At 56.8% G+C, this 11,093-nt stretch overlaps 1 protein-coding gene across 1 annotated transcript; it reads left to right on the top strand.

The window, feature by feature from the left end:
- The first annotated feature begins 6,169 nt into the window (after positions 1-6,169).
- LOC101753961 (UPF0503 protein At3g09070, chloroplastic) lies at positions 6,170-8,319 on the top strand. Its single transcript, XM_004970550.3, has one exon. The coding sequence runs from the start codon at positions 6,185-6,187 to the stop codon at positions 8,138-8,140; it is 1,956 nt and encodes a 651-aa protein (XP_004970607.1). The 5' UTR covers positions 6,170-6,184; the 3' UTR covers positions 8,141-8,319.
- Positions 8,320-11,093: the final 2,774 nt, after the last annotated feature.

The raw sequence follows: 11,093 nt of genomic DNA, 5'->3' as shown, positions 1-11,093 counted from the left end.
GCTAAGCTTCTGGAGACGCGCGGACTTGGCATAAAAAAGACCTTTACGATAATCTGACTATGAATCATGAGAGTTCTCCAGATTCTCAGTTATTACTCTGCCTAAGCTGCAGAAGCACCTTGTGCTTTTGCGGCTGAGCTGAATTTGTTGACCTGTAAATGATATCTCAGAGCAGGGAGCCATACAAAATAAGTGGAATCTGCATGCTTCCTGCAGAATGATTTATGCACGCACTTCCTTTTTTCTTTTGCGAGCAAGATTCATGCACGTGCTTGTACATTATGTAGTCAATGTATAAGTTCTTTCCATCCATAATTTGGCGCTAAAGCTAAAGATTCCCTTTGGTGTGTGTTTTCAGCACTTGAGCGCAGAAGGATCATTGGTGGCTTGATGCGTCTTCAGTATATTTTCCAAGCTCGGGCCCAGTGCGTTTCATCTCAGAAGCTAAGGGGAAATTCAAATTTCCATTCTGTCGCCATGGGCCTGTCCACAACCATGCTCGGTGAAATTTTGCAACAACGTAATCTCCAGACGTTGGCATGGCATGCCAGCTTCTCCTTTCGTGACATCGATCAGAAATGGTTTCTGTTCTATGCTATGCCTCTCCCTCGGAGCCCAATTCGGTATTTTGCACGAGGAGGCTGCAAAACCTACGTCTGTATGACGCCATGACCCTGTCTGGCGAGTTCGTTTCTTTGAAGCTTTGACGAGGCCAGCCGCAGCACATACACCGCACACGTCACCTCCGCGCATGCCTCTGACCAGCTCGCTTTGGAGGAGAGCTGGCGGCGGGCCGCGGGCGCTCCACCGGCCACCGGGACAGCGCCCCCGCGATCCAAGCGGGACGGCAATGATTAGGCAAAGAATTCGGAAAAGGGTTTTTTGCCCCCGCCCGCACCCGCGCGCGCATGAAATATGATGATTCGGTGCGAAAAGCGGTCGCTGATCATCATAAACCCCGTCATGATGCGAGATTAGGTGCCTCGAGATGCGAGCCCCCCCGCCCCCGCGAACACGCCGCGCCTGCTCGTCACACACCCACACTGCATGCCACCGCGCCGCCGCCGCAGCCCGTGCGCCGTCGTTGTGCTCGTGCGGCGGCCTGGCGCTCTCGCCGTGCTGCCAGCTGACTACCCGTACGCGACGACGCCATCCTGTACGCCGGGCGCGCTGCTACGCTACCATCTGCTGTGTTGGCTGCGACGCGCGCGGGGCGTCGTCGCCCGTGGCTGGAAAAGAAAAGAAAAGAGGCGCGATTAAAGCTGCGGAGCCCGTTGCTTTCCCCAGCGCTTTGGGCAGCCGCTTGCTGGGCGATTTGATTCCCATGCGACGCAAATACTACTACACGCCCAGCTTTGAGGCCAGGAAAAGAAATTGTTTTTTTCTCGTCCGCTGGGGGGCCCTCCTCCCTGCCACTCTTCGCGAGCTTCGAGGCATGCCGCTGTGGCCGCTGGTGGCTTTCCTGCTGCTCTCTCCGTCTGATCCTGAACCGTTGCTTTCAGTCCGAGTAGTAATTCTCATACCAGCCAATGCACTATCTTTACTCGCTTGGTTGAGGTCTTGTGGATGCTCGTTCTACTTCTATCCCGCTCTGGCCTCGGATTCCCTCCGTGGCTTCCAAGTCGAGAGGAAGATATAGCATGTCCGATGCAGGCTCTCCCAGCTGTTTGATCACGATCCAATTACTCCGCCTGCACAGTTGGATGTTGGCGAGATTCAAGATGCCAAGATTTTCGACGTTGGAAAACCGTAGTGCTACAGACGGGGTTACATCTAACGAACACTTCTGTCAAAAACAATCACCTCCAGTGCTCATTGGAAGCAAAGATTCGACGTGTAGAAACGTTGTTTTTTCCTTGTACAATAGTAGTAACAACCTGCGTCGCTGCAGCCTAGAGGTATAAATATGGTTCAATGCAAACAAGGCCGTGTTTAGTTGGGGAATTTGGGAGGTGCCAAATTACTGTTACAGCACTGTAGCACACTGTAGCGTTTCGTTTGTATTTGTGAATTATTGTCCAAATATTGACTAATTAGGCTTAAAAGATTCGTCTCGCAAAGTACAACAAAACTGTGCAATTAGTTTTTAATTTCATCTACATTTAGTACTCCATGCATGTACCGCAAGTTTGATGTGATGGGGAATCTTCTTTTTGCATAGTGTCAAAGTTGGAAGTTGGGAGTAACTAAACATGGCCCAAAAGTCGTAGCGAGGTAGAGGGAGGCTGGCAGTGTGCAGCTGCGCTCTACTGCAGCCTGCAGGCAGGCCAGCTCCAGGCCGCAGCGACGCTGCCACAGCAGCAGCCTCCTGCAATTTCCTTCCTTTTTCAGCCGATCAGTTCCCCAGCAGCGGCCGGCAGGACCAGCATACACGATCTTACACACACCTAACCTTCGTCCAAAACTCCAAAACACTCTATGCAACAAGGACATGTCCCTATACGCAATACGCTCCCCCTGCCGGCCTTGTCCCTGCTCACGCCAAGCAACGAGACGGCAGACGAGCACAGCAAGCTCCAAGCACACACGGTCGCGGGTGGCCGTCGCGGCCGGCCACTGCGAAAACAAGACGCGGCGTGATGCCACCACGCTAGCTAGCATCAATCACGCCAAAGCGTCGCTTTGTGATGCTGGTGCCCTTCCTCCGTCCCACGCTGCTGCTAGCCTGCTACCTCTACCTCGCCGCGTGCTAGGGATCCGCGCCGCATGGAAGTAAGCGTTCGGAGCACAAGCGGAGGAAAAAGAACAGCGATGCGGTGCGGTGAGCTTTGCCTTTACAGGCGAGGCGAGGTGAGGAGAGCGGCGCGGATCGCCCGAACCGATCGAGCTCTAATTTTGGTAAAGCGCCCCCCGTTCCCCTCGCCAAGACCAAGAACGCGGATCTTTTCCTCGGCCGCTTTGCAGTGGCAGCAGCAGTAGCATCAGGGCTCCCCCGAGTCCCTCCCGGCTACCTACGCGCGACGCCACGCGATCTCCAGGGGGATGGATCGGATCCGTCCGTGCCCCGCGCGCCGGCGGCACCGTGCGCGGTCGAGCGAGCTCGCCAGCTCGGGGGTTTCGGCCGGGAAAGCCGAGCCGGGCGAATCGTTCCCGCATGTTACCACAATCATGAGCGCCCCCCTGCCGCTGCGTGACGCTTTCTCGTGCCCGCCGTTCGTCCCTGCCCGGCTGCCCGTCCGTCCTTGCCCTGTACGCGCCCCTGGATCGGTTGGTGTTGTCCTGGCGTCTCGGCGGCAGCCTTGCACAGTGGCAGTCGCAGCGCCAGCGCTCTCGCTGACGCCGCCCGAGCGGTGAGCCGAGCAGCCCTTCTTGCGCTGGCCTTTTGCGGGAAATGGCGAGGGTGGAATTGGAAAGGCGCCGCGGGAAACGCCGCGCCACCATGATCGGCTCTTTCCCGTTGGTTCCTGCTCGCCTTTGGCTCCCGTTTGAATCCGGGCGTTTCAGGTCTAGTTTTGTAGGCAATCACGGCTCGGTTTCAGTACAAATGAGGTGACAGAAATGGCGATCGCTACTCGCTAGTGTATATCTCTGCATGTCCGTGTTGTCTGATCAACCGTGCGAGCTAAACAATTAAAAAACAAAGGCGCCCTGTTCTCACGCTCTCAGGTGGGAAAAAAAAAGAGATCGGTCTTGGCTCGCCGCAGCTCAAAAAGGAGGATGGAGAAAACGCGTTGGACTTTTGAGATTGCCATTATCTCGCCGGGAACGATGTGATCAAGTACAGAATGAAGACGACATAATGTGAAACAGAGCATGGCTCGTGAGCTCGCCAGCAACCAGTTTTGTTTGCTTCTGCAGTATCTGAAGCTCTGAACAGAGATCTAGCACCGGCCATTTTCTAATCCCTCAATCAGACCAGCTAAATCGCCTAATCTAGGCTCCTCGGAGTGCTCTCAATTCTTTTCGAGAACGGAGCAACACAACAGTGTCTGGCTGTCCGGTGTCTGCTCATTTTCGGTTTCTTTATTAATTTCACTATCAGACAAGTTCACCAAAGTCTTAGACAAAACAAAGCCGCAGATACAAAGGAGGAGGTACCATGGTTTAATCAACTTCCCTAAGCTCGAGAAGGCGACAACCCCGGTCTCCTGTCATGTGCCTAGAGCGCCATGATCAAAGCTGCTAACCTCCTAGGGACCGTGGATCAGATGCCATGGTTTAGCGGCAAAACACTTTTCAGTAATTCTGGGTGCTTCCTTTTGCCAGGCTAGTAGGACAAATCTTGGAGTAGAGGGGAAGGGGGTGTGGGCTGGTTTTATTCTCTCCCTTTGGATCGTTGCATGAGCTAGCCTTGGTGGGAAATGACCGATTAGGCCCTGCGCTTTTGGCCCTAAGCATGTGGGAGCTCGAAAATGAGGATAGAAAGGGAAAGCTGGGGGAAAAGCGCAATTCACACCAACTTGTCAACAAAAGCTTCTTAGAGATGCTAAAATGCTTTTCCAAGTGCTTTGACCGGATAAGGTGAAATTGAACTGGCATCGGAAATACGTGGTGAATCTTGTATGCTGCGAGTCAAAGCAAAGTCTTCTCTCACTGATACTAGCGCTGCTGAATTGTAGGGAGCTCATTATAGATGTCCATTTCGGGCCGCCCGGCCCGGTTCGGCACGGGCTCGACAAGGCCCGTTAATTTTCATGCGGGCCTGGTCCATCACGATGACTTCGTCGTGCCGGGCCGTGCCCGCCCACGGGCCTCACTGGCGGCCCAAGCACGGGCTCGAAAGGCCTTTTTCGTGCCGGGCCGACCCGTAGAGCACGGCCGAAATCGAGCCCAGCGAGGCACGGCGGGCCCCATGTCGCCGCCGGATCCCTTGCCGCGACTGTCCACTATTCCGGCGACGGTGGAGGTGTTGCAAGGGAGGGAGTCAGGGAGGCGGCGCCGGTGGAGTGGATGCCGCTACGGAGGAAGGCGACAGCGGTGGAGGTCGCGAGGGACGGCGGCGGTGCTGACGGAGGGCGGAGGCTGCGAGGGAGGAAGGTGACGGCTGTGTGGGCGGAGGCCGTGAGGGAGGGCGGCGGCGAACAGCGGTGGAGGCCGCGGGCGGAGGGAAGGTCGAAGGCTCGGAGCCTCGGATGGGAGGCGACATGGTCATGGGGTGGAGCCGCGGATGCGGAGCTCGGAAGGGTGGCACTGTGGCGGCGGGGTAGATGAGAATGGTTAGGGTTTGCGCCGGTTGATTTTTTCTGGTAACGGGTCTTAATGGGCCGCCTCCTTGTCATCGTGCCAGGCCGGGCCGCCCGTCGAGCCGAGGATCGAACCGGGCCAGCACGAGCCCGATGAGCTACGGGCCGGGCCGGGCTTGGGCCGGACCAAAAAAATCAGGTTTCGTGCCGGGCTATCGTGCTGCATGGACATCTACAGAGCTTAGTAGAGCAGCAACACCCGCCGTCAGCAGCTCATTCAGTGCATCACACCAGCTGACGGTGATCTTTGGATGAGCAGCTCTCTCAAGTACCAGCATCACTTGTGCAAATGCAGAGTTGATGTAATAGTAAAGTGGAACACGTAGCTGCAAAAGACCGATCGTCAACGTCAAGTGCCAAACTACCAGTGTACGAGAAGTATAACGACATGCTTGCTCGTCACTGGTTGAAAGGGGAAAAACAGTGACGCACACCGGACACGCCGTTCGCCCGTTGCTTCAAGCAAAGTGACGTTTTTTACTACACGCGTGCAGATTATGCCCATATAATCGCCTTTTAGATCAGGCAAATCCCGATAGGACGGACACAGCACCTACAGGTTACAGGATGTGTGCGAGAGAAAGAACAGGATGAGCGAGCAAAGCAACACCATACCACGAACCCCAAGAACGCCAGAGCCCAGAGCTACAAAGCAAAAGGAACTAGAGAGAGAGAGAGAGAGAGAGAGAGAGAGAGCCACCGAGGCGACGAGAGGAGAGAGAGAGAGAGCGAGCGAGAGGCCTCGGCCTCGCCGGGGCCCGTGATTCGCCTTTAACTTTCACTTTCCTCTCTCTCCTCTTCCATTCACCCCTTTCACCCTGTCCGATACGCCTCTACAAAACGCGCGGCCTTGAGCACCGGCAACTCCCTCTTCCCCGCAGCAGCACGAGTGCAATGGTGCAACGGTACTAGCCGCACAGTGACGTCGGGGGGGTGTGGGTGTGCGTGTGTGTGCGGGGGTGGGGGGGGGGGGGGGGGGGGGGTGACGCCCGGGGGGCGAGATGACGACGCTGCAGATGGACCCGCCGGCGCCGCCCGCGCGGCGGTCGGTGTCCACGAGCTGCGACCTGCACCCGGGCGAGACGTTCACCGGCTTCTGCGCCGCGTGCCTGCGCGAGCGCCTCCAGGGGCTCGAGGCGTCCGCCGCCGCGGCCTCGGCGCCGGGGCGCAAGTCCACCTCGGCCATCCGGTCCCTCTTCGCCAGGCCGTTCGGCGCCGGCGGTTCGTCCGCGTCCGGCCCGGCCGAGCCGCCGGACCTCCGGCGGTGCAAGTCGTTCTCGTGCGGCCGCGGCGGGGACGCGCTCGCCGCCGCCGCCGCTGCTGCGGCAGCCAGGGCGGACGAGCCGCAGCGGCACTCGTGCGACGTGCGCGGGCGCAGCACCCTGTGGGCGCTGTTCCACCAGGACGACCGTGACCGCGTCCGCGACGGCACGGCGTTCGGCGCGTTCCCGGCCTCATCCTCGGCCGCAGCGGCTGCGCTCGCCGCCGATGTCCAGCCTCCACCGCAGGCACCATGCATCCCTGATGATTTCTTGGACGAGGACATTCCCGTGGTCATGGAGACCGACGAGATAATACCGGTGGTTGAGGAGGAGCCCTTTGTGGCTATGGACATTTCCGGCGAGGTGGAGGCCGAAGGCAATGTGGCCAGGGAAGGCAAGGCCATTAAGGATCACATTGATCTCGAGTCGTCACAGACCAAGAAGGCGTCGCCCAAAGACCTGAAAGAGATCGCCGGGAGCTTCTGGGTCGCCGCCTCTGTGTTCAGCAAGAAGTGGCAGAAGTGGCGGCGCAAGCAGAAGCTCAAGAAGGAGGCTGCCGTGAGCAAGGCCGCGGCCGCAGCAATGCCTCCTCCTGAGAAGCCTTCCAAGCCGTCTTTCCTTCGCCGGCGCCGCCTCCGCGGGGAGGCAGGCTCCGAGCTCGCCGGTGGCCGGCGCTCGTGCGACACGGACCCGCGTTTCTCCCTCGACGCGGCGCGCATGTCCGTGGACGACGCCGGCTTCTCGTGGGACGAGCCCCGCGCGTCCTGGGACGGGTACCTGTTTGGCGCCGGCGCCGGCATTGGCCTCGGGCGCGCACCACCGCCGCTCTCCCGCCTCCCTCCCATCCTCTCCGTCCTGGAGGACACGCCGACTGACATCGTCGAGCGCTCCGATGGCCAAATCCCCGTGGAAGACGACTTCGACCCCGAGCCGCCAGGTGGCTCCTTGCAGACAAGAGACTACTACCTCGACTCCTCCAGCCGACGGCGCCGGAGCCTGGAGCGTTCAAGCTCAGTGCGAAGGCCGTCCTTCGAGGTCCCCGACCCAAGAGCAGTGGCCGCAGCTGTCAATGGCAAGGAGTCCCCCATTGGCGGCTCAGAATTCTACCACTTCCAGCACGCCGAGGACCTGCTTGACCGCGGCTTCAGCTCCAACTCCCTCATCGAGGACATCTCCGCGAGCCTGGAGGCGGCGCTGTCCGGCCCCGCCAAGAAACCGCGCCGGTGGCGCAAGGCGTGGAGCCTCTGGGGCCTCATCCACCGTCGCGCCGCCGGGCGCAGGAGCGGCGGGCCATCCGACATCGCCGACCGCTCCTTCTCCGAGCCGTGGCCCGACCTGCGCGTGCGCGGCGCCAACCCCAAGATGCAGCGGTGCAACAGCAATCTGAGCGCGCGCAGCTCGTTCAGCAGCAACAGCGGCGGGCTCGGCAGCTCCAGGCGCAGCTACGTGGACGCCAGCGGCAACGTCCGGCGGAGGGAGGAGCCGCACGCGCAGGCGCCGCCGCTGGAGCGGAACCGGAGCGCGCGCTACTCGCCCGGGCGCGCCGCCGCGGAGAACGGCATGCTGAGGTTCTACCTGACCCCGATGCGGAGCGGCAGCGCGAGGGCGCGCGGTGGCGGCCTGCCGAGCAAGGCCGGGCCCGGGCGGCCGCTGGCCACGCAGTCGTTCGCGCGCAGCGTGCTGCGCCTGTACTAGCCTACGGCGCCGGCCAGCCAGTCAGGTTCCTCTGCCGATCTGCACGTTACCTTGCTGCTGCTTGCTGTTCAAGGAGAGGGTTCGGGGTTATAGCCATAAATCTTCGCGTATTGTAATTTAAGCCGTTATTTTTGTTAATCTGGGGGTGATTGGATAACACGCATCTCGTATTCTCGTCATGATTTCCTCTTGCGTGTCCGTACCTCGTGATCCCATCGTTTCGCATGTTCAATCATCAGCGTTTTCTCCATGAGCCATTGTTGTTCCATCGCCTGCAATTTGACGAGGTTTACATCTAAATTTGGAGGGAAACACATTCTAATTCTGGTGCCGGACCACACGACCAGCACGGCTTTGTGTCAACCGAGAGGGGCCTACCGCCGGTCACACCCGCTTGCTCTTTTGGACGGTTGGACCGCGGGGAATTTCCTCCCCACGGAGGCACGGAGACACAACGCGACCCGAGAAGTTGACACGGACGGCGGCCGGCCGGGCGAGCGAGCAAGCCATGGCCATGGCCTCCCGATACCGGTGGTACTAGGCTCGGGCCCGTCCACTGCACGTGATTGGTCCTTAAAGGAGGTCGTGCTTGCCGCCGCCTCGGAAACCGTTAAAGGCGGCTCCTCCCGCATTCCTCCGGCTGGCCCGCGGCGGGGAGGGCGGGGCGCCCCCACCGTCGGCCGCCCTGCCCTGCCCGTGGGGCTCCACCGGTGTCGCCTCGTCGCGGACGTCCCCCGGCCGCGGCCGGCCTTGTTTCTTCTCCTGCGCTGCCTCGGTGCCTCTGCCTGCCATTTCCCTCTCAGCCAGCAGGGTAATGCTGTTGCTGTTGGCGTTGCGTTGCGCCGCGGCGCCCACCGGCAGTGGCAGCAGGTCCAGCGGCACAGGCGTTGGCGTTCGGCTGGACCCCTGTGCGCTCATCCACCTGTATTCTGATTCTGAACGTGTTGCTCAGCAGATACAGGCGCGTTTGGACTGTGGACTTGTGTTGGCTGCCTCTGACCGATGTTGGCCCGTCGGCCATGCCGCAATGCTTTGTCCCGACCGGCAAGCTGGTCTCGACATCGCCTCAGATCAGACTGTGTTGGTCTCCACACTATGAAAGCACTCTGTGTCCGCGCACTCATTCGTACTCCTGTGGAGAACTACTGATTAGAGCCGCATGAGTTATTTGTGCCCGCTCATTTGGGAGTACGAATTTTATAATTTGGGAGACTAAACGGATAATTTTCTCATTTTTAATTGAAATAATTGTTTCAGAAATTCATAACCTTTCTACACGGTTTTGGATAATAGAGCCAAATTTTATATGAAAGACATTTATTTGAAGTCATTTACACGTCTAAGGTAGTTTATCAAATTTTTAGACAATACAGGTTAGTATGTTGAAATCGTCACAATGTATAGTACCATATTGTTTCAACGGTCAGTGACGACGAGTTGATTGATCAAGGCCTTCTGTTGTGATGATGGAATTTCTTCCAATTGGCAAGGTAACTTTGTTCGACTCTTTCAAATATTGACCACTCTTCTCGTCCTTAATTCCACATAACGAGATTTCATGCCCAACTTGATTTGCAACTTTTTATTTTGATATCGATTTTGCACCATAGTGTTCCTGCAACTCATGACGAGGGAGAGGGAGCCTATAATCTTTTTTGCTAGCACCAAGTTTGGAAGCATATTAGAGAGGCCTGATGCAACTGTTTAACCACCAGAGGGCATACGCACCCCATTCACCCTAATGCTTCTGTTCCCTTTTTGAAAATAAATGGAAAATAAAGATAGGGAGTGTCTACAGGGCACTTAGCATTTCTCTAGTCCGTGACACTCGATTTTTCGGTGCATAAGATGGAGTCGGATGGCTTCCGGTCATTTTCAACCTCCAGCCGTCCTCAACCTCCAGCAACGTCTTAAACCTTTCAGCAGCTGATTTCTTCTTCCTCTACCCTACCCCACCTTCGCCCCACATGCCACCGCCCTACCACGTCGGGCTAGGGACTTGCCGGGCCGGTGCGGAGCTCTGACTCCTGGCACCAACATTCCCGCCCTCGCGCCACTCTCATTGCCCCCGCGCCTACCTGGCCCAATCAACCTCACCGCACCCACCACCTCTACCATGGTGCTGCCGACCTCACCGCCACTGCGCCCACCACCTCTGTCGGCTGCCCTACCTTCCTTAGCCTTCCCCCTGGGCACCGCAAACTCCGGCAATTCCAATACCAACCCCAATCTTGAACCCTAACCACTCCAATCCTAACCACTAACCTTGCCAACCTTGCTAGAGAGCTCACCGGAGGTGAAGAAGAAGCTCATGTGGCCTTGGATTTACAAGCGGTGGTGGAATCGAAATTGGAGTACGGAGAGCACACAAAACACTGGTGTACAATACAACTTTCTCATAAAAGATAACTACTACTTTGTAAAAGTATGCTACCAAGAACTGAACTGTGACGGTCATTAACGATGAGCTGTTCGTCTATGGCTATACCATAATTTACTCTTGTATTGGGATTTGGTGTTAGATGAGGTAATTTGTCTTTGGCGATGGCTTTGTTTCTCTGAATTAAACGAGCTTTGCAGGTTTATCTAAAAACAATGTCATTAATGTGGTTATACCACAACCTATCACCGCAGTTCGGGTGGGATGTTCTTCCCGTTGACTATTAGATCATTCTTAATGGCAATTTTGTGGGTAATAAATAGGTGACATGTAGTCAATTATGATGACATAGCACACTATTTATGAGGTGAGATAATAAACTGGTTTCATGGGCATGAAAACCATGTATACATAGTTTTCAAAATACTTGTGTCTTTCATGTAATCCTTGAAACAACAAAAGCTGAAACAATGCATTGTGTGAAATATTTCATCTATGAAATAAATACACTACTTATGTGGCACTCTTACAAACATAAACATGAAACTTTGACATTTAGAAATACACCGATTG

Source organism: Setaria italica, chromosome V (genome assembly GCF_000263155.2).
Source record: "Setaria italica strain Yugu1 chromosome V, Setaria_italica_v2.0, whole genome shotgun sequence".
In the NCBI taxonomy this organism is placed as follows: Eukaryota; Viridiplantae; Streptophyta; class Magnoliopsida; order Poales; family Poaceae; genus Setaria; species Setaria italica.
This window is presented reverse-complemented; position numbering and strand designations above follow the sequence as displayed.

Excerpts from the sequence above, each read along its gene's own strand:
- LOC101753961 (XM_004970550.3), top strand. The coding sequence starts at position 6,185 with ATGACGACGCTGCAGATGGACCCGCCGGCGCCGCCCGCGCGGCGGTCG.